This window comes from Cervus elaphus, chromosome 27 (assembly GCF_910594005.1).
Source record: "Cervus elaphus chromosome 27, mCerEla1.1, whole genome shotgun sequence".
NCBI lineage: Eukaryota > Metazoa > Chordata > Mammalia > Artiodactyla > Cervidae > Cervus > Cervus elaphus.
In genome coordinates, this window is record NC_057841.1 from 12,955,264 (window position 1) to 12,980,217 (window position 24,954).

The following is a 24,954-nucleotide window of genomic DNA, read 5'->3' on the forward strand; positions in this document are numbered from 1 at the left end:
GAGACTGCCTCTATTCCTCTCCTGACTTATTCTTCCACAGTCCAGCTTCACCATCCATGTACATCATTAAAAAGAACATGTACGTCTTCATTAAAAGAGACATCAAGGATAAAATGCCCATGGACAAGTCAGCTATAGTAAGATCAGGGGGTGATATATGAGCGTCACACTGGCCAAATAATTCTATTTTCATGGATGTTATTAGATAAGAAGATCTGGTTTGCTTGACTGCAACAGATTGGATGAAAAATTAAATCTTCAAAGGGGGACTGTGCTCTGTTATTGAATCACCCCTTGGAAAAACAATTTCCATTTTCTTTTTTTAATTTCCAACTGTTTGGCAGTATCTGCAAACACTCTTTTTAACCAGCGAACTAATTATTTTTGCCTCGAAAGTTGGCCGACAGGAGCAGACGCGCTGCCTGGAACCCCATCTGAAGTAGCTGCCACCATGGGTGATGAACGCACTCACACTGATGGGGGACTGTTTCTCTCAAGAAAACTCTCTTTGTTGTTTGTAACTGTAGCTGAAATCCTCCCAGTCACAGGTGTACCATCAAGGTATCACATTCTCAAACATGCCATAGACCATTAGGTAGGTGGTGTTTCACAACAAAACTGAGATGCCTATGCTCTCTGAACATCAGAAAGCAGTGGAGAGGATATATATATATAAAATAACATAATCACAGCATACATCATGTTTCTATAATATGTAAAATTAAAGCTTAAAACACCAACTTTTTTTTTTGCAAAACAAATAGGAGATATTTATTATGTGAATGTGTAGGAAGGACAGGAGGGACTGTGCAAGGGGCTATATTTTAGTAGACACATTTGCCTGCAAATGTAGGAGACCTGGGTTCGATCCCTAGGTCGGGAAGATTCCCTGGAGAAGGGAATGGCAACCCACTTCAGCATTCTCGCTGGAGAATTCCATGGACAGAGGAGCCTGGCGGGCTATAGCCCTTGGGGTCGCAAAGAGCTGGACACAACTGAGCCACTAACACTTTTTGTTCAAAGAGTCCCAAGAATTTTATCTATTATTTGTTCTATTAATAATCTCACCCAGTCTTGTGGTTTTAAATATTGTGTATTAACACATGATCACCACCAGATTTATATCTCCAGCATTAACTGCCCTTCTGGATGTCTCTATATATCTGATTTCCATTAAAACATCAAGTTTTGATGATACCAATGATACCATGCTCACCCACACACGCCTCCAAGCTGAAACGCATTTGAAGCTACATGGAACAAATGCCCAACTAACACTACAAAAAACAAGCATGTTGTCTATGTAATAGTTTCCTCTCTCCTTATGCTTTTTAGTTGATTTCAAATTTAAAACGTGACGTTTTTATATCAAGTAATGCCATTTGCTAATGAAAAAGAAAATGCTTTTTGTATGCTATCAAATGCTATTTTGAATCTATCTAAAATGTGTCCACTTAAAGAGTACCTTGTCTTCTTTTTGGTTGAGTCCCCATTTTAGTTCTTCTACTTGAAGTCTCAGTTGTTTCACTTTGGCCTCATTTTGATCCACGAGGTTGTTGGCGTGAGTCAGTTCTGCTGTCTTTGCCTGGTACTGTCTGCTTAGCTTGCAGTAAGCATGCTGAAGGTCCAAGAGTTCCTTTCAAAAGAAAACAAGGATCCCATTATTTATAGTTTGCTCTGATAAAATCAGAAGATGGGCAACTTCTTTTGAAGAAACAGAAAAACACTTCAGGAAGAATTCAGATGGGCATCTTTTCATCTGGAACATTTCTGCAGTTAAATATTATGATTGTCATCGTTCAGTCACCAAATTGTGTCCAACTCTTTGTGACCCCATGGACTGCAGCATGCCAGGCTTCCCTGTCCTTCACCATCTCCTGAAGTTTGCTCAAATTCCTGTCCATTGAGTCAGTGACGCCATCCAACTATCTCATCCTCTGTCACCCTCTTCTCATCCTGCCCTCAATCTTTCCTAGCATCAGGGTCTTTTCCATATTTTCTATATTATGATTAGCATATGATGATACGTGGAAGATGTATTTCTGTATGGCTAGAATACAGTGCAACTCTTTATGCACTTGAGTGAATGATCCATTTTTCATGTTATGCAAATTTAGTTTTTATGTATGCTTTCCAAAAGAGGAAATCTTGTACCCATAAATGAAGAATTAGATGTAATAAAAATAAGAACAAGAAGAACTGTTCATCTGATAAATCAGTCTAAGTATTAAAAGTTAGCAGACTATCTGCTTTTAATTATTTCTCTAAGAAAAAAGTTTTAGTGCTGCCATATTCATGCTGAAAGCATGTGAATCTGGCTCAGAGATTTGAAGTAAGGGACCCATCTGGGAAGAAACCAGAGTGAATACGCCATGAAGGGACTGATTCCTAAACAACTTTGTTATAATCAATACTGAAAAGAAATGAATTAACAGGTTACATTAATTGGCCTCAGATTGGAACTAACATAGCTTTTCATTTTTCGTTCAAGTTTGCTGTGCAAAATTAACAAAATTGTTATTGTCGAAAACATCTTTATTAATACTATGAAGAAAAAAAAATAACCTCTAGTTCCTCATAATGTTATAGTACTTTAGGAAAGTCTTAGAACATTTAACTTCCTGAAAATCACTGTCATAGTACTTATAAAAACAATGCATACAAAATACAAATAATATATAATACACATAGAAAAGCACATGAGAGGGCACTAGGTAAAAATGTATGGTCAAACATTTTGGGGACAACTAGGTAGACAAGTGGAGACCTTTATTCATATACTACTACTATTGCTACTAATAATAAAAAAGAATCAGATTTAATAGTTTTAAAAAGCCATAAAGTATTGGAAAACCCTGGAAAAAATTTAGATACTTTCTTTAAATCACCAAATGGGGGAAGGTTTTCTATATATCATCATGAGATCACAGAAAAATAAATTTAATCATAATAGGTATATAGTGTGTGTATAGCTAAAAAAAAATAGCCTGTCCTACACAGAAAATGCTGTAAGAAGGGACAGGTCTCTTCCTAATGAGTTATATGAAGTCTATACCAGTTAACTTGATATAAAATACGGAAGGTCAGAGTTCACAGGAAAGCATACAGAGTATCTTAAACATTGGAAGCCATTCATCCTCACCCAAAACTCGGGAAACTCCTTTCCAATTTCTTTTTTTTTTTTTTTCCATTTATTTTTATTAGTTGGAGGCTAGTTACTTTTCTGTAACATACTAACAAGACAAAATTATAGAAATGGAGGAGAGATTCATGGCTGCCGGGGATCAAGGGTGGAGGGGAGGGGAGTTTCAGGGGAGCAGGGGGTGTGGTGAGGGCAGATCAGGGATCCTTGTCTTGATGAAAAGTTCTGTGTTTTGACTGTATTGATGTCGATATCCTGACTGTAATATCTGACCATAGTTTTGTAAGGTGATACCATGGGGGGAATCTAGAGAAAATACACACAGATCGCTCCATACTATCTCTTAAGTGAGTGCATGCTAAGATGTTTCAGTCATGTCTGACTCTTCGTGACCCCATGGACTGCAGCACGCCAGGCTTCCCTATCCTTCACCATCTTCCAGAGTTTGCCCAACCTCATGTCCATTGCGTTGGTGATGCCATCCAACCATCTCATCCTCTGTCACCCCCTTCTCCTGCACTCAGTCTACAATTATCAAAAAAAAAAAAGTATAATGAAATGGAACATGTGAAGATGCTATTCCTCATGTCTTCAGACTGGCAGGATTAAGTGTGATAAGACAACCTGTTGGTAAAATGTCAAGAAATCATGATTCATTAATGGAAAAATGTTGCCAAATTCTTTAAACGGAAAAATGTATGTAAACCCCAGCCCAGCCATTCTGCTTCCAAGAATGTGTTCTACAGATAGACAACACGGCTGGGTGAAATGCTGTGCCCATGTGGGTATGTAGTACGGCATTCTTTTTATGTTAATAGTGAATGATTAGAAACTAACATCATATCATATAGAGCTGATTAAATAAAAAGCCATTAAGCCATTAAATATAATATGGCAGCCTTTTGTATATGGACATGACATCTCCAAATATTCTATTAAGGAAAACACAAAAGAGTGTGAAGCACGTGTTATTACAGGGAAGAAAAGCGGGTGTGAAGTGAACTGTGTTATGACACCATTTATTACTGGCGGCCTCTCAGCCTCTATGAGATTCAGAACTCCAACTAGAACAGGGGCAAGTCCTGCAGAGGTGGGAAGAGGGTGTGGACTGGAGGGCAGGACCTGGGGAGAAAGTCCCGACCACTCTCAGGAACAGGCAGAGAAGGGCTCCATGCCAGCCAGTCACCCATCACACCTCCCGGTGTCCCCTGACAATGTGAATAGCAGACAGCTGAGAGACTCCTGGAGTCCTGCTGCTGTCCTGCAGGCCCTGGCCCCTCACAGGAGGCAGAATCACAAGCAGTGATATTTAAACCTCAGCAATGCCGACGGGCAGCTGGAAACAGACCTCGGCAGGTAGCTGGACGCTGCTGACAAGGCAGACCACAGTCCCTTCCCCTGCCCCACCGTGACGGTGCAGCTTTGGTTCACAGCAGTGATTTGTCAAATGATACCCCAAACCACAGTTATTAATAGGATGCAAACAGACTTCTCCTTTCTTCTTTTCCGAATACAACTTCCCAATGCCAAATTATATACCTGATGCTTTCACATTGAGATATGCAATAGGGAACACAGTTCTATTATTTGGAATAAAAATGGAGCATTTAATGAAAGATTTTCTTGATCTGTCACAAACATAAAGAATCTGCCACAAAAATAATGCAGAGCTTAATGGAAGAGTTGTCACAAATTTGTAAAAGGATGACTTTTTCTCAGGAATTATGCACCTAGTTGCAACTTCCTAAATACCTTTGCAATTTAGTAAAACTATTTCTCCATCCATGCTGTGGGTTTAGGCTTGTACAGTTCCCTTAATTTGGTTTACATGGAATTAAGTAAACATAAGTGGCTTCTCAGGTGGTACTAGTGGTAAAGAATCTGCCTGCCAATGCAGGAGACTTAAGAGACGTGGGTTCGATCCCTGGGTCAGGAAGATCCCCTGGAGGAGGAAATGGCAACCCGCTCCAGTGTTCTTGCCTGGAAAATTCCATGGACAGAGGAGCCTGGTGGTCTACAGTCTGGGGGTCGCAAAGAGTCAGATAGAACTGAAGTGATTTAGCACGCACAAGTAAATATAAACAACCTTGGAGATGTGCATATAGGAATAAAGGAAAGAAAAACTTTGCTGTTTGGCAATACAAATTCCCCCCAAGCATGTGTCATCCTTGTAGGTAGATCCGTGGCCTTTGCGCTCCACTGTGAGGCCATTTTCTGAGGAAAGGTCACCTTATTCTCAGGCCCATGAGGTGGGTGTGTTAGTCAATGTCTATACCCTGTGAGTGGTCCCCAAGCCTGCAGCATGGGAACGCCATCCAAGATTTACTTAATTATTAATAGAAGCTCAGGACTTGGGACCCAGCAACACTGGGTTTGACAAGCCCTCCAGATGTTTATGACTCAACATAAAGTTTGAGGACTGCTTGTATATGCCAATTGTAGTAAGCTTTACTCTTAACAGTAATTGTTTTAGAAAAGTAGACAAAATGTAAGTGAGCAATGAAATGTGAGCAGTCTCCTCAGATGGGAAGAGGTGATGTAGAATTTTTAGCACTTAGAAGGAAGATACATGCCTGGAGGTACAACAGTCTGGGCCAGTAGGAGAATCCTGCTTACAGCTGAGGTTGAGCAAACCTGGCCTGGCCTGGGCACATTTGTTATGGGGAAATATATCAAATGGTATCTACAGTCAAAATATTTAAATTATGTTCATAGGACACATTTTACTTTCTGTTCTAAAAAAGATGAAAACTGAATTTCACTTTGGGAGAAAAATATTTCATTATTAAAGATATTTTTTAAAAATCAGTTTAAAAATACAAATATAAAAATAAGTTCAGGGTGACGGTATGCTCAGTCAGGTCTGACTCTTAATGTTCCATGGACTGTAACCCACCAGGATCCTCTATCCATGGAATTTTCCAGGCAAGAAGCCTGGAGTGGGTTGCCATTTCATCCTCTAGGAGATCTCCCCCACCCAGGGATTGAATCCAAGCCTCTTGCATCCCCTGCATTAGCAGGTGGATTCTTTACCATTACATCACCTGGGAAACCCAACTCCTAGACTATTTACTTAGGGTGAAAGACTTTACCTGCCTCCCGAGAAATTGTATGCAGGTCAAGAAGCAACAGTTAGAACTGGACATGGAACAACAGACTGGTTCCAAATTGGGAAAAGAGTACATCAAGGCTGTATATTGTCACCCTGCTTATTTAACTTGTATGCAGAGTACATCACTTGAAATACCAGGCTGGATGAAGCACAAGCTGGAATCAAGATTGCCAGGAGAAATATCAATAACCTCAGACATGCAGATGACACCAGCCTTATGGCAGAAAGTGAGGAGGAACTGAAGATCCTCTTGAGGAAAGTGAAAGAGGAGAGTGAAAAAGTTGGCTTAAAGCTCAACATTCAAAAAGCTAAGATCATGGCATCTGTTTCCATCATTTCATGGAAAATAGATGGGGAAACAATGGAAACAGTGACAGACTTTATATTTTGGGGCTCCAAAATCACTGCAGATGGTGATTGCAGCCATGAAATTAAAAGATGCTTGCTCCTTGCAAGAAAAGCTATGACCAACCCAGACAGCATACTAAAAATGGAGACATTACTTTGCTGACATAGGTCCGTCTAGTCAAAGCTATGGTTTTTCCAATAGTCAAGTATGGATGTGAGAGTTGGACCATAAAGAAAGCTGAGTGCTGAGAATCGATGCTTTTGAACTGTGGTGTTGGAGAAGAATCTTGAGAGTCCCTTGGACTGCAAGGAGATCCAATCCATCCTAAAGCAAATCAGTCCTGAATATTCATTGGAAGGACTGATGCTGAAGCTGAAACTCCAATACTTTGGCCACCTGATGTGAAGAACCGACCCATTGGAAAAGACCTTGATGCTGGGAAAGATTGAAGGCAGGAGGAGAAGGGGATGATAGAAGATGAGCTGGTTGGATGGCATTACTGACTCAATGGACATGCGTTTGAGCAAACTCTGGGATCTGGTGATGGACCGGGAAGCCTAGCGTGCTGCAGTCCACGGGGTCGGAAAGATTCAGACAGGACTGAGAGACTGAACTGACTGATCAGGTATTATCACTAAATTCTTCACATACTTTCTCCTTTTCATATTTTCCCTATTCAGTTTCTGAGAGGCTATGCAAATTGCCTATGACTAAACTAGCTATAACCATTCCTTGCTCTTTTCATTGTTTCAAAACAGTATCTCAGCTGTGTGGCATTAATCTTGTTGTCAGGCCTTATCTCCTAAGACTTCACAAATTCTTTGACATTTAATTCCATTAATTCATCACCTCCCCCATTTTACTTTCTGGAGAGAAACTGATTTCTTCTGTAATTTTCAAAGCTATGACCTTCGCTGCTATAGACTCATACTTTTTTTTTTTCTCGAGATGAGAGTCTCCTACTACCAGTTCTCTCTGTATATATGAAGGCGCTCAGGATCACAAACCATATAATCCCACGCATATGTTGTGTTTGACGCTTTTATCTGAAATCTCAGTTTCCCCTGTGGTTGCTGACAGGCCTTCAGTTGGAAGGCATCCAAATGGATATTCATTTAAAAAGTTAATAAAATGCAAATTAAAAGAATAAGTAACTAATAAAGATCCATATGGACTTTTAGAGCAAGCTTATTCTAATATATTTTTAAAGGTAGAAATACATAAAAATCTAATGTGATATATTCATATTTTATTTTGGCAAGGAAAATTCTGAATAGAAATTAAACATATGTAAAAATATACAATACTAGAGAATATTTGTCAGTATGTAATCCTCCATAAAGCCAAAGCTATAAAACTGAACAGTAAATAATTCATGATCATTTTTTAAGTCGATATGATTAATAATGTTGGGTCTCAATACAGAAAATAAGCATACACAATATGTTTGTATACATATATTTTTGATAGGGTAACATTAGTTCCTCAAATAGATTGACTCTATTTCTAACAGTGTGAAAAATTTGATAGCAAGTTTAAAAGTGACTTATAAAATCATGTATTAGTTTCTGCTCTTGTAAGTAAGGATATATTGCTTTCTGAAAGTGAGGTGTTAGTTGCTCAGTTATGTCAGACTCTTTACGACCCCATGGATTGTAGCCTGCCAGGATCCTCTTGTTCATTGATTTTTCCAGGCAAGAATACGGGAGTGGGTAGCCACTCCCACTGAGAAGAACCAGGGGAGAAGAACCAGGAAGAACCAGGGGCTCTTCCCGACCCAGCGATCAAACCCACGTCTCCTGCATGGCAGGCAGATTCTTTACCATCTGAGCCGCCAGAGAAGCCCATGGTGCTTTCTGCCTAGCATTAACATTGTAGTTAATACGTGAAGTGTTGAAGTTTAACTGATTTCTATTTTTAAGATTTTCTTTTTAATGTGGGCCATCTATAAAGTCTTTATCGAATTTGTTACAATATTGCTTCTGTTTAAGTTTTGTTTTTTTTGCCATGAGGTATGTGGGATCTTAGTTCCCTGACTAGGGAACCCACGCCTGCTGCATTGGAAGGTGAAGTTCTAACCACTGTACCACCAGGGAAGTCCCTGAAGTTTAACCGATTTTGATTGTACCAAGCTGGCAGAATTAAAATGCATTTTCTGGTAATATTAAATAACAAGTGAAAGGCTGGTAAAATGTATCAAATAAGCTCATTTGCATGCATCGATTTGAAGGAAAAACAAAATGACATTGGCAAAATTTTAAATTATCATGTTATTTTGTTCAATTTTTTAAAATAATCATAGAAAACTAGAAAATTTTGGCATCTGTAATTTCAAACATGCATAACAATAGTGTATTGATATGTAGAGAACTTGAAATTCACAGTATATGATTCAACTATATTTAAAAGAGAGAAGCACTTAGAAAATTGGAAATAACTTGCTCATGGTCTGTTGATAGCCTTGTTAGACTCCAGCTGTGAGTAATAATGCTATCAACAAGAGCAGATTCTCTCTTCTCAAAAGTTGACTCAGACACATTGGATGGTTATTACAATCAAATCCATGTACTTGAATAAAGAATTCACATGCTCATCCAAATTAAGTACATTATAAAAATATCTTGCACCACCTGCTTATTAGGATAAATGTCAGTATCTATTTATATCTTCAATTCTGACCTCAAGAAGTACAGAAACCAAAAGAATGTATATTTATGCAGAATTCAGTGTTATCCGTAAACATGTATGATGCTTGGTGACCAATAACACGTGTAAAATGAGAACATTTTTGTGGTCTTAAGTGGCATCTTTAGAGGACTCACTTAATATCTGATAATATCTTTATCTAATATAAATAGAGTGGTTTTAGTGCTCACTGTAGAATTGACACAGTATCAGTCATTCATTCAATGCACATTTACTGTCTACCATGGGCCAACGACTGGCTTCTACATCCATGCATAAATGTAAACAAGGCAGACACAATCTTTAACCTCACAGATGTTAGAATCCAACAGAAATAATAGGTAGAGACAATCAAACAAGCAAATTTTCCCATTATGACAAGTACTAAGAGATAAGCCAATAAGTGGATAGGAGGGAGTGATTTATGAAAGGTGGTTGAGAAGCAGGGAAGACCTGGGGTGAGAGAATGCTGTCCTGGGCCCTCCAGGGCCACCTTCAGGCAGGAGGATGGATTCCACCAGTTACTGGAAATGTCTAATCACTGCCCTTTCCCATTGGCTGTAAGAAGCCTCCTTGCTAAGCCTCATCCCCTTCCCGGGGCAGCCTAGTCATTTGAGAGCATGAAGGAGCTACTCTTCTCACCTTAGTTTGGTAGCTCCAGAGATCTATGCGCTTCCAGTTGACTCAGATGGTAAAGAATCTGCCTGCAATGCAAGAGACCCAGGTTCGATCCCTGGGTCGGGAAGGTCTCCTGGAGAAGGGAATGGCAACCCACTCCCGTATTCTTGCCTGGGAAATCCCATGGACAGAGGAGCCTGGTGGGCTCCAGTCCATGACATCGCTGATGCAATGGACACGAGTTTGGGAAGATAGTGAAGGACAAGCATGCTGCAGTCCATGGGGTTGCAAAGAGTCAGACACAAGTTAATGACTGAACAACCGCCACCAAAGAGCTACCCCAGCTTCAGAGGTGCCCAGAGGTACTACTGTTATCACTTTACGCTGGCCCTCGTTCTCTCAGCCCTTTGCCACTGGTCTCTTTCTCCATAGGTGCTGTCCTCCCTAATAAACTTCCTACAGTTTGTTATCTGTCTCAGAATCTGCCTTCCAGCTGGCACAAACGCCAACACTCATTTTCCTATGTCTGTCACTTGGGGAGATATGACTATAGTCAAAATACTGTATTATATACTTCAAGGTTGCTAAGAGACTAGATATTAAATTTTCTCACCACAAAAACTAAACAATTATGTAATATAATGTTTGTGTTAATTAACACTATGGTGGTAATCATATTGCAATATATAAATGCATAAAATCAACACATTAATACCCCTTAAACATGTGAAATTATTAAGTCAATTTTATCTCAATAAAAACTACTCTTTCTACAAAAAAAAGAAGTATAATACAAACACCATGGATGGAAAATAAATGATGGAAACTTTCATGAGAAAGTTATGCAAAAAGTGTGCAAAGTCACAATATAGTAGCTACATGTGACATCAGTCTTTTGTATGTATAGATGTGTGTGTGTGAGGGCCACAGGTTGAAAATCAAACATTGGAGTTTGTGTGAATTCAGTGCCATTAGTGCTTATTCAGTACGACAGATAACTAAGCAACTAATCAAAAAAAATGTTTGCTGAACATCTACTAATCTCTCAAATAGTCATGTCAATATTCCCAATAATATTCAATTTTTTTAGAAAATATAAGAAAGCTTCATTAACTTTGATTTCTTTTTAACTCCCAGTTTCCTCATCTGTAAAATGCATACAAAAGCAATTTCACAGAACTGTAACCTTTAAATGACACAATAGGTGTAAGTCATTTGTGAAACATTAAATATAACAGGCTAGGAAGACAAACTGGCTAGGCTATGTTAGTTAATTATCAAATGAAATAATAAGGCGAGGTGTCAGTAATGTAGAGGGAACAGAACAACTCAGCGACTGCCACCAGAGGTTGGGTTCTTTTCACCTTTCTGCTTGGTCACCCTTAGCTCCTGTGTGGACTTTGTTCTTAAGCTTTATGTATTATAATCCCAAAATATCTGTTGAATCTTGCTGGGAAGGAAACAGGAAGAGAAGAAACAAGGATAAAAGTGGTTTTCTCCAAGTGAAATTTTGCCTTTTTTTATTGACAGGGCAACCTCTCAATGCTAGGCTATAGGGGGAGGGACATGACCAAAAAAATTTGCACAAAAATAATAAGCAGAATAAAAATATAAAAATATATTCAAAGTTAGTCATATTGTAAACAAACTGAAAAACAAAAAAAAAGCTAGGAGAGATTATTGAAGCACGGACAGATAGTGGGAAATAAAAACATATAAAGAAATGAACAGTAGACTTATAATCTGCAGCAACAAGAAACTTTATTACAATAAATACAATAATGTCTTCAGTTGCTGAGTAACCTAGAATTCTAAATCCAGCTAAACTAATATGTGAGAGGCAGGGAAAAATCAATTTAATTTTAGGCAGAGACAGGGTTTTCCATCCACATTTTCTTGATGAAAGAACTCAGACAGGATGTTCTTTGGGAATTTATCTTTTCACAGTTCTTGGAATTCATCAAATCCTTTCCTGTCTCAGAGTATTCAGAGACGCTTTTCCTTTTGCCTACAAAGAGCTTTTGCAACTCCATACTCATCTGCCTCCTAATTATCATTCAGGTCCCAGTTTAAATATGATTTACTCTGAAATGCTTTCTTGATTACCCAAATGTGAATAATGACTGGCAGTATTATTTTCACTTATTGTTCATTTCCTTTGTAGTTTTTATTGCATGTTGAAATTTATACCTGTTTTTGCATTTACTTAAGATTCTTTTATCTTATAGGTAGTCCCTGGTGGATCAGGCAGTAAAGAAGCTGCCTGTAATGCAGGAGACCTGGGTTCCATCCCTGAGTTAGGAAGATTCCCTGGAGGAGGAAATGTCAACCCACTTCAGTATTCTTGCCTGGAGAATCCCATGGACAGATAAACCTGGTGGGTTACAGTCCATGGTGTTGCAAAGAGTCGGACATGACTGAGCAACTAACACACATAGTCAATGTATATTTAATGCACCTATCTACATAGAGAAGAAACAATTTAGAGTCAGGTGGGAAGGTGAAAATTAATTAGTTGTCAGGTCAACAGAAAATTGGAGCTTTAACTGTAAAATTTTGGAAATAATGAAATACAGTACAAACTTTAGAGAGATAGTCAAAGCTGTTACTAACAGAAATATATGATCTTAATTTAACTACAAAAAGATAAATATATATACACACACATATAAAAGGTGTGCTTTGTTTATAAAGAGCAATCAATTCAAACTGTTGGATACAACATATCAAATTATCTGAGGAAAATTGAAGGAATGAATTATTAAGAATAAAAATACTCTATTACAAAAAAAATACAAAAAAATAGATTAAGGAATAATTAGCATATTGGAAAACAAGCAGAATATTACAGAACAACTATGAGCTAACCTAAAGAAAATTTAAGAAACACCACCTTGGGAATATTCAAAATTGGAAATGAACTGGTATATATATCAGATTAGTAAAAACAGGAGTTATTTTGTTAAGCCTTGCCTTTCAGTGGGACACCGAGATTAAAGTCTGCCTGCTAAAATGTGGAAGGACGTGGTTTCTATCTCTTCTAGCTCTAAAAAGGAGACACCCCATGGGAACTTCCTTACCTAAGTACCTGGAACTGAAGGGCTATAAAATGATGAAGCTAAAAAGCTGACAATTACAGATCTCTGAGTCACTACATGGAGAAGACACACCACAGAGAGCCTCCTGACTTCACTGGATTAAGAAAAGAGCAAAAAGTAGGCTTGTATCAGTGGCAGAGATCTGGACAGTTGTCATGTTCTGTCCTGACTAACGCATGAACGCGTGCTCAGTCGTGTCCGACTCTTTTCGACTCCTTGGACTGTAGCCCACCAGGCTCCTCTGTCCATGGGAGTCTCCAGGCAGGAACACTGGAGCAGGTTGCCATTTTCTTCGCCAGAGGGTCTTCCCAACCCAGGGATCAAACCCACGTCTCCTGCTTCTCCTGCAATGGCAGGCAGATTCTTACTGCGGAGCCACCTGGGAAGCCCCATCCTTACCAACAGTCTAGCACCATAATATTAAGTGAAACCAACTGACATCTTTAAAAAAATTTGGACTTAATTCACTGGCAGTTTTAGTGCACATCAAAAGGTACTAGGCTTTTAGTCATTTTTAAATTGACTCATTCTGCAAAAGAAAAAAAATGTCTCTCAGATACACCATCAGGGTTATTAGGATAGGGCTTTTTCTTTTTGTGGTCTTTCCCTTTTAACTGTATACTCCATTGATTATCTGAAGAGTATAAAATAGTGTCTGGAACAAGGAAGGTGCTCAGCAAATGATAAATGAGTGTATGAACAGATGAATATATTTACAATGTCTCATTGATTGATGAAGCAAACAACAAAATGTGTTTATGATTCTAGACTGTACGCAGGCTGGATTGTACAGTGCAGGGGAAAAGAAAGAGGTTTCCTCTCAGACGGTGTGAGGCAAGTCAGAGGCAGTTAGGTGGTGTCTATCAAATCTGAAGAGGGTTATACACAGCTGGCCCCAGGCCAAGTGAAAAGAAATCGAAGAAGCAGAAATGAATGTGAAGAGCCCAGTCAGAAGGCATCTCAGCTAATCTAAGAGGTGACTCGGATCATCCCCCTCAGGTTATGTCAATGTATTTTTATTTGGTTTGGCATAAGGATAGCGGCCAATAACCACTCAGGACCTGCAGGAATGAACCAACGAAGGAGACTAACGGAAGCACAGCAGCTCTGTTCCTTACAGCGGGCTTCCCAGGGCTCAGTAGAAAAGAATCTGCCTGCAACGCAGGAGATGCCAGTTCAATCCCTGGGTCAGGAAGATCCCCTGGAGGAGGAAATGGCAACCCACCCCAGGATTCTTGCCTGGAGAATCCCATGGGCAGAGGAGCCTGGCAGGCTACAGTCCAGGGGGGAAGAAAAGGAGTCAGACATGTCTGAGTGCCTAAACAACAGTGGTGACAGGTAATTATTTCCCTTTAGTCAGAGAACCAAATCAAGGAGAAAGCAACAAGAAAAAAAACATCAAGATATTCTATCTGGCAAAAGTAAGGCCTCTGTATTGGTGTTCAAATGTACCTAGAAAAGTTGCAGAGAAAAACTGTAGGACCTAGTCAGTAAGAATATACTTATATTTATATCACCTTTATGTATGTGTTTGTATGTGTGCATCCTGAGTATATCTCTAATGTAACTCATATGCAGACAAAATTAGTTCTTATGACATTGGCTGAATAAAAATGTCTCCTTAGACTCATTTTCTCTTAATAGCAGGTGCTAATCACCAATTCAATCTACACATAATAAGGTTTTCTAATAGTTGGCAATATATTATAATCTCTATTACAACATATCCTGACTTTGTGATATTTAAATATTTCCAAAGAATTGCAAATATGACTGTTTAAACCCTAGAGTTAAACCATAAGTTACAAATATAATTTAGTAGGCATACAGCATTTCGTGTCTCTAGAGAACAGACAGATATTAAGTTAAACCCTTAATGGTTAGTCACCAAAACCGTAGATGGGATCAGAAGTTCTTTTTCTATTTTACAGGCCCCCATGGGGAAATAAAAGGAGAGATCACTGACTCACCCTCAGTGGGGAATGCTCACTCCCACACAGTTTTTTCTTAAAGCCGTGCACACTTAGCTAAGTAATGCTTTATAACCAAGTATCCAACCTTCTCTCTACCCACACTGAGAGCCCTGTAATTGCACAAAGCCACAAATGTTCAGAGAAAATACTTTCCTGTGGAAAATGCTTAATTTCATTCAATAAATCAGGCTTTCTCCAAGTCCTCTGTGCAGCCCTTTTATATGAAAATGGCTCTGCACAAACTCTCTGGATAGATAAGGCTATTGCTTTTGCTCATAATTCTAGAGAAATAAATTATTTAAATAAAATAAATAGACTTGTGTTTTGAGATTTACAGACCCAATAGCCAAACAACTCCTTTCATTTGTGTAAGAGAAAGAGCATAAGGAGTCAATAATGGAGAGAAAAAGGAGAGATCAGAAAGGCCAGGAGACCGACGGGAATTCGCTGTAAGGCTCAGGAAACTCAAACAGGGGCTCAGTGTCAACCTGGAGGGGTGGGGTGGGGAGGGGGGCGGAGGGGATATATGTGTACCTGTGGCTGATGCATGCTGAGGTTTGACAGAAAACAGCAAAATTCTGTAAAGCCATTATCCTTCAATAAAATAAATAAAAAGACAGATGCAGGGAGTCAGAGTCAGTAGTGGATGTGACAACAGAAGCCACACAGGCAGATACCAGGGAGGGGCCACAGTCAAGAAACAAAGGCATCTCTAGAAGAGGAAAGGACAAGGAAGCAGGTTCTCCCTAGAGCCTTCCGGAGGGACTCAGTCCCCCTGGCACCTGATTTTAGCCCTAAAGATGCATTTTTGGACGGTAAGAGGAAATCTGCTTTCAGTCACTCAGTTTGTAGTGATTTGTTGCAGCAGCAGTTAACACAACACTGTAAATCAACTATACCTCAATAAAATAAGTTACAAAAAAAAGGCCAGGAGTGTTCATAAAAATTAATAGGAAATAAGATAGACAAAGGAAAGAAAATTCTCAGAAGAGGAAACCCAATAATCCAAGAAATGAAAAAATAGTAATAAGAATGTCAGTACAGAAATGGTAAGAAAGATACTGTCTTACACTGCTGAAGGAAAATGTAAAATTTCAGGACATTTTGGGGAGGATAACTTACCAAAATAGATCAGCAGGTTTAACTCTGTTCTAGATTCTATAACAAGAAAATTATTCTAGGAAAATACTATATGAATGAATGTGCATATAAATAAAAGTTTTGTGTCCAAAAGTATTCACTCTGCATTCCTCCTAACAACAATAATATGCTAGAAATAATCTATATGATTGGGTTCTTATTAAATAAGTAATAATTAATCCTTATACTGCAATATTATGAGCATTTATATGGGAAGAATTTTGATGACACAGGAATAATGAGGCTAATAGAATGTAGAATAATAAAGCACAGTGCACTTTATGTGCATAAGGATTCCAATGATGTATGTATACACCACAAACACACAGTAATAAGATATACGTGAAACAGAGGTTTAACTTTGGTCCAATTTTGCCTAAGACCTCAACCCTGAGAACAAAATATTCTTAAGTGCCTCTCCTTCTAAAGCAAATGACCAGAAAGAAAAATAAAAGTGTGGTAGAAAGCTGGTCCTGCAGCCATCAGGCCCTGATCATTACAGGTGGGCAGGGAGACGCCGGGAAGGCCTGTTACCGGGCCCTGGGGCGGGTTCAGTCCTGAGAAGTGGAGTGCAGTTCCTTGCCCCACGTGAAGACAGCGAGGGGTGAGGAAGCAGAGAACCATGTCACATGTGCCACCTGGCGTCTGGGGGACAGAGTGATGCATACTAGAAAAAGTACAAGCAGATGTTGCCACGGAGCAGGGGCGGTGTCTCGTTGGTAACTGCCTGTGCTTTCGGAATTTCTGGGAGCAGGAAGGCATGAATGTTTGGAATGAGTCTGAGCGAGTGGTCCCTGAGAGAGGAGCTGGAATTGCTTCATTAAAAAAAAAAAAATCCCCCACCCCAGTGGGATGAGTGAGATGACCACAGCAAAACAATCCCACATGAAAGGGTGACGGCTGGTCAGGGACTGAGTGAGGAGGATGCCAGGCAGAAAGAGCCGGCACGGATCACTAGCTCACGGCCTGCCTGCTCCCCTGTCCTTGCTTCCAGTCCTCGGCCACAGCCCTGAGAAGCGAGAGGCAGACAGGTGGGGGGAAGGAGGGACCAGCATCCTCACTGCTGGGCCACCGGCCTGATGGCAAACTCAGGCAACGCTGCTCTGACCCCAGCGTCCACAGATGGAGGGGATTTTTTTCTTTTTTTTACATTTAAAAAAATTGGAATATAATTGCTTTACAATGCTGTTAAGTTTCTTTTGTACAATGAAGTCAAGTCAGCCATATGATTACATACCCTCCCTCCCTCTTGGACCTCCCTACCTCCCCATTCTAGATCATCCCAGAGCAAGGAGCTGGGCTTCCTGCGCTTAGAGCAACTTCCCATTAGCTCTCTCTTTCACACATGGTGGTGTGTGCACGTCAATCCCAGTCTCCCAATGTGCCCCACCCCTCTTCCCACTGCGTCCACATGCCTGTCCTCTATGTCTGGTTCTCTATTCCTGCCTTGGAAATAGGTCCATCTGTACCATTTTTTCTAGATTGCACATACCTCTGTTAATGAATGATAACTTGTTTTTCTCTGATTTCCTTCCCTCTATATGATAGATTCTAGGTCCATCCATGTCTCTACAAACGGCCCTCTTCCAATCCTTTAAGTGGATGAGTAATATTCCATTGTACATATGTACCACATCTTCCTTATCCATTCATCTCTTTACAGATGGCCAAGAGGCACATGAAAAGATGCTCAACATCACGAATCATTAGAGAAATGCAAATCAAAACTACAAGAGGGTATCACTTCATATCCGTCAGAATGGCCATCACCAAAAAAATCTATAAACAACAAATGCTGGAAAGGGTGTGGGGAAAAGGGAACACTCTTGCACTATTGGCGGGGATGTAAATTGATACAGCCACTGTGGAGAAAAGAGCTGAGGCTCTTTAAAAAACTAAAACAGAACTGCCATACGACCCAGCAATCCCAGTCCTGGGCACATGCCCTGAGACAATCATAATTCAAAAGGACACATGGACCTCAATGTTCACTGAAGCCCCATTTGCAACAGCCAGTGCTCTGTGATAACCTGGGATGGGGAGGTGGGGAGGTCTGAGAGGGAGGGAATATATGTATACATATGACTGACTTCATTGTACAGCAGAAACTAACACGATATTGCAATGGAAGCAACCTAGATGTCCAACAGAGAGGATTTAACAGAGCATTTTCCATCTACTTGACCAGGCCCTCACAGATACCAACTGCACGTTTTATGATGGAAGTGGTTTCCTTTTAACTCATTTTTGAATTTTTAAATCTCTTTCAGTGCCTACAATGTATTATATGTGGATGATATTTCAAAAGGTGTATATCAAGTTGAAAAATGAATTGCTGACATAGAAAAGACTGAAATAGACTTTTTTTGCTATTGTAGTCCTAAAAATATTGTAAAATTTGTTATTAAATAAATATTACCCTCTAAAATTTTACTTTTCCCTGGAATACCAATGTGCCATCATTTTTGACAAAGTATTTGCTTCAGAAACAAGATGAGTGATCACAGGTGTACAAATTGAGTATGCCTTTTACTTTCTGTTGAAATAACCAATCATAGATATAGAAGCCCAAAGTTAAACTCAGTTTTCCAATCGATCTGAGAAAGATACAGCATGTTTTATTCACAACCTCTGATTGTCTCAGAACTCGAGAATTAAATTCATACCATTTATTAATATTTAATTCTCGATTGCCTCCAAATCCAGAAATCAATATCTATTACCTACATGAAATTATCAAAACATGATTGGCACGTTAAGGTAATCTCACAGGGGGTCGGGAAGTATGCACCTGTTTAATGGGTGATCAACTAAGGCACACAAATAAATCCTTAAGTGTGGAATAACTGAATTGTTTCTCCTCTCATTGTGTTGGTGTTTCTAAGAGAGAAGCATTAGAGGCCAAAGTTAGGTATGTTAAAACAAAATTAGGAAAACAAATAAGTTAGCTGATCTAAAACTAACTAAAAGTATCCCCATACTTTATCCAAAGGTGGCCTCCTATTCAAAGAAGGTCCCTCTGTGGTGGCCGTCATGGGTCATGAACTCAACAACGCGGTGTTGCATGGGTTAAGGAATAGAGTTTCCTGGGGAAGGAGCATGTTAGAAAGCTTGGATCAGCAACAGAAGAAAAGGCGTGGGTCCCACACATGTCAAGGGAAACCTCTGGAGCTGGCAACACTGTCAGGACAAGTCCTCCAGTCGAGGGATGGCACTTGCTTCTCTACTCAGCGGTGTCTGGCGAGGGGAACCTGGGTGCTGGCTGGGGATATAGACAGTAAATGCTGGTTTCCCAGAAGGTGGAAAGTCTGGGTGTCTCAGAGAGCTCATTAGTAACTTTGGAAAATGTCGTCAGCCCTGGGTTATACATGTTACACATTTCTGGCCTAAGGGAGCTCACATTCCATTTGCAAGATGAGATGAGTTAACACACATGAAAACAGAATATGGTTGAGAGCTGTGTCAGGGCTGGGAGTGGTCGCTGTAAACACAGTGGAGAAAATCTGAATAACTTTGAGCTTCTCTGGAGGCTCAGAGAGTAAAGAATCCGCCTGCAGTGCAGGAGATGGGGATTCCATCCGTGTGTTGGGAAGATCCCCCTGGAGAAGGGAAGGGCAACCCACTCCAGCACTCTTGCCTGGAGAATTTCATGGACAGAGGAGCCTGAGAATGGCTGCTATAAACACAGTGGAGATAATCTGAGTCACTTTCCTAGACAGAGAACTTATTCTAACTCCTGTTACTTATGTTACATTTACCTATGTGACTGGTAATAATCATCTCATTTGTTCTTTTTAAATTTTGATGCTAAAAACAGGAATTTGAGTGATTTTAATATCTGTCATCACTACCTGGTAAATGTGCTTTATTTGTACATGTTCTTGTCATCTTTGCAAGATGAATAGTCCTAAGTCTCAGGAGGGAAAAAGTGCTTATACAAATACGTTCTTGATTTCTATAGGCCACTTTAAGCATTCTCCCAAGTTCACAATTGAAAATTAGGCTGCAGATAATGTTTATATATTCTTTTTATATTCTCATGCTATAGCTATTCAACAAAACTCAGGGAAAGCTTATGTAACACACTTTTAAATATAACTCTGTACATATAATATTGAACAAGGTTCAAGGGTCCCATACTGAACATTATACAAAGCATTCTGAGTTCTGGATGCTGCTTTATATGCCCTGTTTATATAAGCCTCCCAGGTGGTCCAGTGGTAAAGAACCCACCTGCTAATGTAGGAGATACAAGAGGCTAGAGTTCAGTCCCTGGGTGGAAAATACTCCTTGGAGGAGGAAATGGCAACCCACTCCAGTATTCTTCCCTGGAGAATTCCATGGACAGAGGAGCCCGACGGGTTACAATCCATGTGTTTATAGCACCCACTCTCAGGCTCCCCTGTCCTGTTTATATGGCATGTCTTAAATACACATCCTCTGAAAATAATTTCTCAACCAGCTATGTTTTCAATAGACTCAAGATTTTTAATTTCAGTGGAATTCTGTTCATAATTTTTAAATAAGTGAAATGTATTAGGGGCTATCTCAGTCGGTGTAAACCCAAGTGTTACACAGACAGATACTAACGCAGTCTAGCACAGTTGCAAGAGCTCCCAATAGAGTATTTTGAGCCAGTTGTAATGAGGTAGATGAACCTAGGGCCTGTCATACAGAATGATATCAGAAATAGAAAAACAAGTATCAGATACTAACATATATGTACATGGAATCTAGAAAAACGGTACTGATGAACCTATTTGCAGGGCAGGAATAGAGACTCAGATGCAGAGAACAGACTTGGACACACAGGGGAAGGAGATGGGGGACGAAATGAGAGAGTAGCACAGACCTATGTACGCACTATATGTATAGCATATACAGCACCACATGTAAATAGACAGCTAGTGCGACTGCTGATTAGCCAGGGAGCTCAGCTCAGCACTCTGTGATGACCCAGAGGGTGTGATGGGGGTGGGCTGAGAGGGAGGCTCAGCTGGAAGAGGATATGTAACTCCTTATAGCTGATTCACACTGTCATACAGCAGAGACTAACATAACATTGTAAAGCAATTATCCTCCAATTAAAACTTTTTAAGAAAGGTAAAAAAAGGAAAAGTTCCTTCTACCATGAAAATGGTATATTTCTGCCAAAGGCATAAATGCCATTACAGATGCAAAAGTAAGGCAATGATAAGTGCAATTCTGTTAGGCAATTTTCCTCTAAACTCCTTTATGTGGAAAATTTTCTTGAAATGCTATAAAATCAATATCATTGGATTCATATTGCTTTGATTATGCCTTTGTGTTATTCTTCAGAATAATTTTCACTCTTTCAAAAATACAGCTGTAATCATTCCCCAGTCAATAATTGCACAAAATCAGTTTTGTACCATCCAACAATCAGATGACTTTAATTATCTAACATTTTATGAAACTAACTTCAACTTGCATATATGAAATGAAGTTCATTTTAAGGTTAAAAAACAATCAGTGAACAGGTTTCCTTTTGTCAATAATAAATGTTAGCTGCTACTCAACACCTGGTAATTGAGTATTGTAGGTGATCCCTCCATAATACATTTTTTTTTCCAGAACTTTTCACTTTAGATCATGAAAGAAGAGGACTCTGTCATTATATTGTTTCACGTGTAGTTGAAAAAGAAATATGCATATCGTTGCATATGTAGTTGAGATGGAGCCAATGCATCTGATCATAGGCTTGTAAAATAAGAAAACTTGAAAACACTTGCTTGAGCTGCAAATGTCCAACTACCCACATTTACTGTGAATTTTATAGGGTCAGTTCATCTAAGGTTAGGAATAAACGCTCCCTGCAGTTGCATCAAACCATTTGGTCCATTAAGACCTGAGTTTAGCTGCCAAGTGACGTTTTCCCCTGCATAATGTTGTCTGGTGTCTGCATTGATCAAATTAACTGGTCACTTGCCAAATGTCCACTTCACTTTGGCACAGAGATAAAGACTATGGGAGTAAGAGAATGATTTACTAAATGTCTGAAATTTACTAAATGTCTGAAAGAGTTTATATATTCACCCAGATTACATAAATTAGACTCAAAAATAACAATCACCCAATAGTGTTCCTCTCAAATTAATCAATACTTCCAATTCTAAGGAAAAAATACTAAAAATGGAAATTGAATATTCTGGACACAAACAGATGATAAAAAACACCTATTTTAAAAACTGTATTTTTTATTTATGGTGCAAATCTTTGTGGTTTGTGGTGCTAAGTAGAAAAGACATGCATACATTTAAAACTTTTCCTCTACAGAGTCAGTTCAGTTCAGTTGAGTTGCTCAGTCGTGTCCGACTCTTTGCGACCCTATGAATCACAGCACACCAGGACTCCCTGTCCTCCATCACCAACTCCCAGACTTTACTCAAATTCATGTCCATCGAGTCGGTGATGGCATCCAGCCATCTCATCCTCTGTCGACCCCTTCTCCTCCTGCCCCCAATCCCTCCCAGCATCAGAGTCTTTTCCAATGAGTCGACTCTTCACATGAGGAGGCCAAAGTATTGGAGTTTCAACTTCAGCATCAGTCCTTCCAATGAACACCCAGGACTGATCTTCCTTAGGATGGACTGGCTGGATCTCCTTGCAGTCCAAGGGACTCTCAAGAGTCTTCTCCAACACCACAGTTCAAAAGCATCAATTCTTCGGCCCTCAGCTTTCTTCACAGTCCAACTCTCACATCCATACATGACCACTGGAAAAACCATAGCCTTGACTAGACGGATCTTTATTGGCAAAGGAATGTATCTGCTTTTTAATATGCTGTCTAGGTTGGTTGTAACTTTCCTTCCAAGGAGTAAGCATCTTTTAATTTCATGGCTGCAATCACCATCTGCAGTGATTTTGGAGCCCAAAAATATAAAGTCAGCCACTGTTTCTACTGTTTCCCCATCTATTTCCCATGAAGTGATGGGACCAGATGCCATGATCTTAGTTTTCTGAATATTGAGCTTTAAGCCAACTTTTTCACTCTCCTCTTTCACTTTCATCAACAGGCTTTTTAGTTCCTCTTCACTTTCTGCCATAAGGGTGGTGTCATTTGAATATCTGAGGTTATTGATATTTCTCCCGGCAATCTTGATTCCAGCTTGTGCTTCTTCCAGCCCAGCGTTTCTCATGATGTACTCTGCATAAGTTAAATAAGCAGGGTGACAAGAGACAGCCTTGATGTACTCTTTTTCCTATTTGGAACCAGTCTGTTTTTCCATGTCCAGTTCTAACTGTTGCTTCCTGACCTGCACAGGTTTCTCAAGGGGCAGGTCAGGTGGTCTGGTATTCCCATCTCTTTCAGAATTTTCCACAGTTTATTGTGACCCACACAGTCAAAGGCTTTGGCATAGTCAATAAAGCAGAAATAGATGGTTTTCTGGAACTCTCTTGCTTTTTTGATGATCCAGCAGATGTTGGCAATTTGATCTCTGGTTCCTCTGCCTTTTCTAAAACCAGCTTGAACATCTGGAAGCTCACAGTTCATGTATAACTCCTCTATAGAGTAGTTATGTACAATTTTGAAAGAAAGCAGGTGTATATATATATATTTATGATACATTCTTTTATGTGATTAAGAAATATGTGATTAAATTGTTGCTGTGATATTTCACTAGGTTCTTAGTCATTTAACAAAAGTTATTGATAGGCAACTATTCTTAAGACTGTAAACCAGTCAATACTAAAGGAAATGAACCCTGAATATTCATTGGAAGGACTGATGCTGAAGCTGAAGCTCCAATGCTTTGGCCACCTGATGTGAAGAGACAACTCAATGGAAAAAACTGTGACGCTGGGAAAGATTGAAGGCAGTAGGAGAAGAGGACGACAGAGGATGAGACGGTTGGATGGCATCACTGACTCAATGGACATGAGTTCAACCAAACCATGGGAGACGGTGAAGGACAGGAAAGTGTGGCATGCTGCAGTCCATGGGGTCAGAAAGAGTGGGACACAACTACGTGACTGAATAACAACATGACTGAAAGAAAAGCAAATTGGTCTTGTAACAAAAAAGTGGAACTTATTTGCAGTCTTATTTGTTTAAAATATAACTACCCAGTTTTTACTAAAAATAAAAAAATTATGTGTACTAGAAAATAGAAATTGCATTGATATGCAGACGGAGAACATTTAGATGCATCTGTTGTCTTTTAAGAGGGTAAAGCAATTTTCCTCCAATTAAAAAAAAATATGTTGGGAAAAAAAGAGGAATACACAGTCCAAGAGAGTATGTTTGGCTATAAAAACACCACAACCAACGTGTTTAGATATGTACACATGCATGTGTGTGTAATTCTTCAAGTCACCATATCATATACATATAAATGCATATATTAATTCTGATAAATCATAAATTAAAATATCCATATATTGGACTTAGCTTTTTCTTACACTGTTGGCAATATATAAATGAAGATAACATTTTTGAGATATTGAACTGTAGCAGTTAAGCATCGCATGCTTTCAGAAAAAAATTTGTAAGAAGTTTTCTCTAGAATAGGCTATAATCTTATCATCAACAGATAACAGTGATATCTCACACCACACTAACTCTTTTTCAACCTCAAAAGAATCTCCTTTCTGTTTGAAACGTTCTCTGACCTCCCCACTGTTTTTTTGGTTTTTTTCCCTAAATGATTCTAGATCCTACTTCTTTTCAAACTCCAGCTTAAATGTCAGCATCTCATCTCCTGGCCAGGATGAAAAGGTTATGATATAATCTCAAAAAACTCTGCATTGGTTCCTTTCAACACACTAATGAAACAGTAAGTTTTATGAAGCCAAGGGTGTCATGCATTCTCTCA

The 24,954-nt window shown here is 39.4% G+C and overlaps 1 protein-coding gene across 3 annotated transcripts in view; it reads right to left on the minus strand.

Moving 5' to 3' along the window:
• Nucleotides 1-24,954, minus strand: part of CCDC102B (coiled-coil domain containing 102B) — a 266,641-nt gene that overhangs the window by 64,171 nt on the left and 177,516 nt on the right. For all 3 annotated transcript variants that reach the window (XM_043889290.1, XM_043889289.1, XM_043889288.1), the window contains one exon: nucleotides 1,466-1,636. In XM_043889290.1, the coding sequence (XP_043745225.1) occupies nucleotides 1,466-1,636 (171 nt within the window). The remainder of the gene's footprint in view (nucleotides 1-1,465; nucleotides 1,637-24,954) is intronic.